Source organism: Phytophthora parasitica (genome assembly GCF_000247585.1).
Source record: "Phytophthora parasitica INRA-310 unplaced genomic scaffold supercont2.57, whole genome shotgun sequence".
NCBI classification, from domain to species: domain Eukaryota; phylum Oomycota; class Peronosporomycetes; order Peronosporales; family Peronosporaceae; genus Phytophthora; species Phytophthora nicotianae.
The window spans coordinates 391,647-392,875 of NW_008649043.1; the positions used below are offsets into that span (position 1 = coordinate 391,647).

The following is a 1,229-nucleotide window of genomic DNA, read 5'->3' on the forward strand; positions in this document are numbered from 1 at the left end:
CAAGTTTCTTAATGAGACTATGGCACCAGCTGTCATGGGCGGCTCATTCTTTGGTGTCGATGCTCAGCTGGAGAACTGGAGGCTGTTCGCTTTCTATTTCGACGAAGTTCGCGTGGATCTGAAGTGTTTGAAGACTCCGACATCTGACACCCTGGTTGCTGATACAGTCACCAGAGTGACCATCACGACCAATACGCTCCGTCGCGCTTTCCCTCACCTCAATAGAGATGGTACCGGTGGCTCGAAAGGCGGTGTATGGTCGTCTCTTGCAGCAAAAATGCTCGGAAAGAATATTGTTATGCGTGGTTCGGTATCCTTTCGATGGGACAGCGCAACAGATAAAGTGGTGAGCATTTATTCTCAAGCGGACATGCTAACGCCAATGCTGAATCTGCTAGGGAGTTTAGAGGACGTGTGTTGTGCTTTCAACAAGGCCAGAGTCACGCCTGACTGCAGATTTGTTAGAGTTAACTAGAAACTGAACCGAATGACTTGTTAGCCTTTCCATTTACAACAGGTTGATGGTATGTCTTTCTGACTTCTCTAATTAACTGAGATTATTCTGGGTATGAAGCACTTTAGTTACAAGGATTAATTCGATGGGATTGTCATCCCAGTATACCAATACAGGTACCAGTACGTCGGTAACGATAACCTTTCTCCCAAAGCTTTAATGTGGTGGATCGTATGCCAATACGTATATAAGATCGGTAAATGCGCTAATACAGAAAGATTTTTGCTTGAGTGATAGCTTGCTAGTGCAAAGATGAGGTGAACCGCTTCGATTTATAGCTGACGTCAAGACGAAGAACACAATCATTTACTTCATTGTGGAAGCTCATCGGTACTAGTACCTCATAATCGACAGAAATTGTTCTACGAGATCCTCGTAATATGAATACTTGTTTTTCAAACTCAGTTTTGCCTAGCTAATTCCTACGAGCGCGTTACTGCCGCCACTATAGCGTTTCATGTGCATGTTCACCGTCTTTAGCAAATGAAGCTCCTTGTGAACTTATCCTGGATGTTGCTACGTGTGTTTACCAAGTTACACGTCACCGCAGAGCTAGATTTATAATCAAAAGCGCCACGTTTGACTTGTGATTATGCATTGAAGAGCGATCAGCTGTCAAATACAATGTGAGCTTTAGCCTACAGCAAGATCAACAGTTCGAAGCCTCTTCATATATAATGCTTTCGCAAAAGCGCTGCACTATTCAACCCGTTGC

At 44.0% G+C, this 1,229-nt stretch overlaps 1 protein-coding gene across 1 annotated transcript; it reads left to right on the forward strand.

Moving 5' to 3' along the window:
* Positions 1 to 19: 19 nt before the first annotated feature.
* Positions 20 to 475, forward strand: PPTG_16483 (hypothetical protein; the record flags this gene model as incomplete). Its single annotated transcript, XM_008914022.1, has 1 exon — positions 20 to 475. The coding sequence occupies one exon, from the start codon at positions 20 to 22 to the stop codon at positions 473 to 475; it is 456 nt and encodes a 151-aa protein (XP_008912270.1).
* Positions 476 to 1,229: the final 754 nt, after the last annotated feature.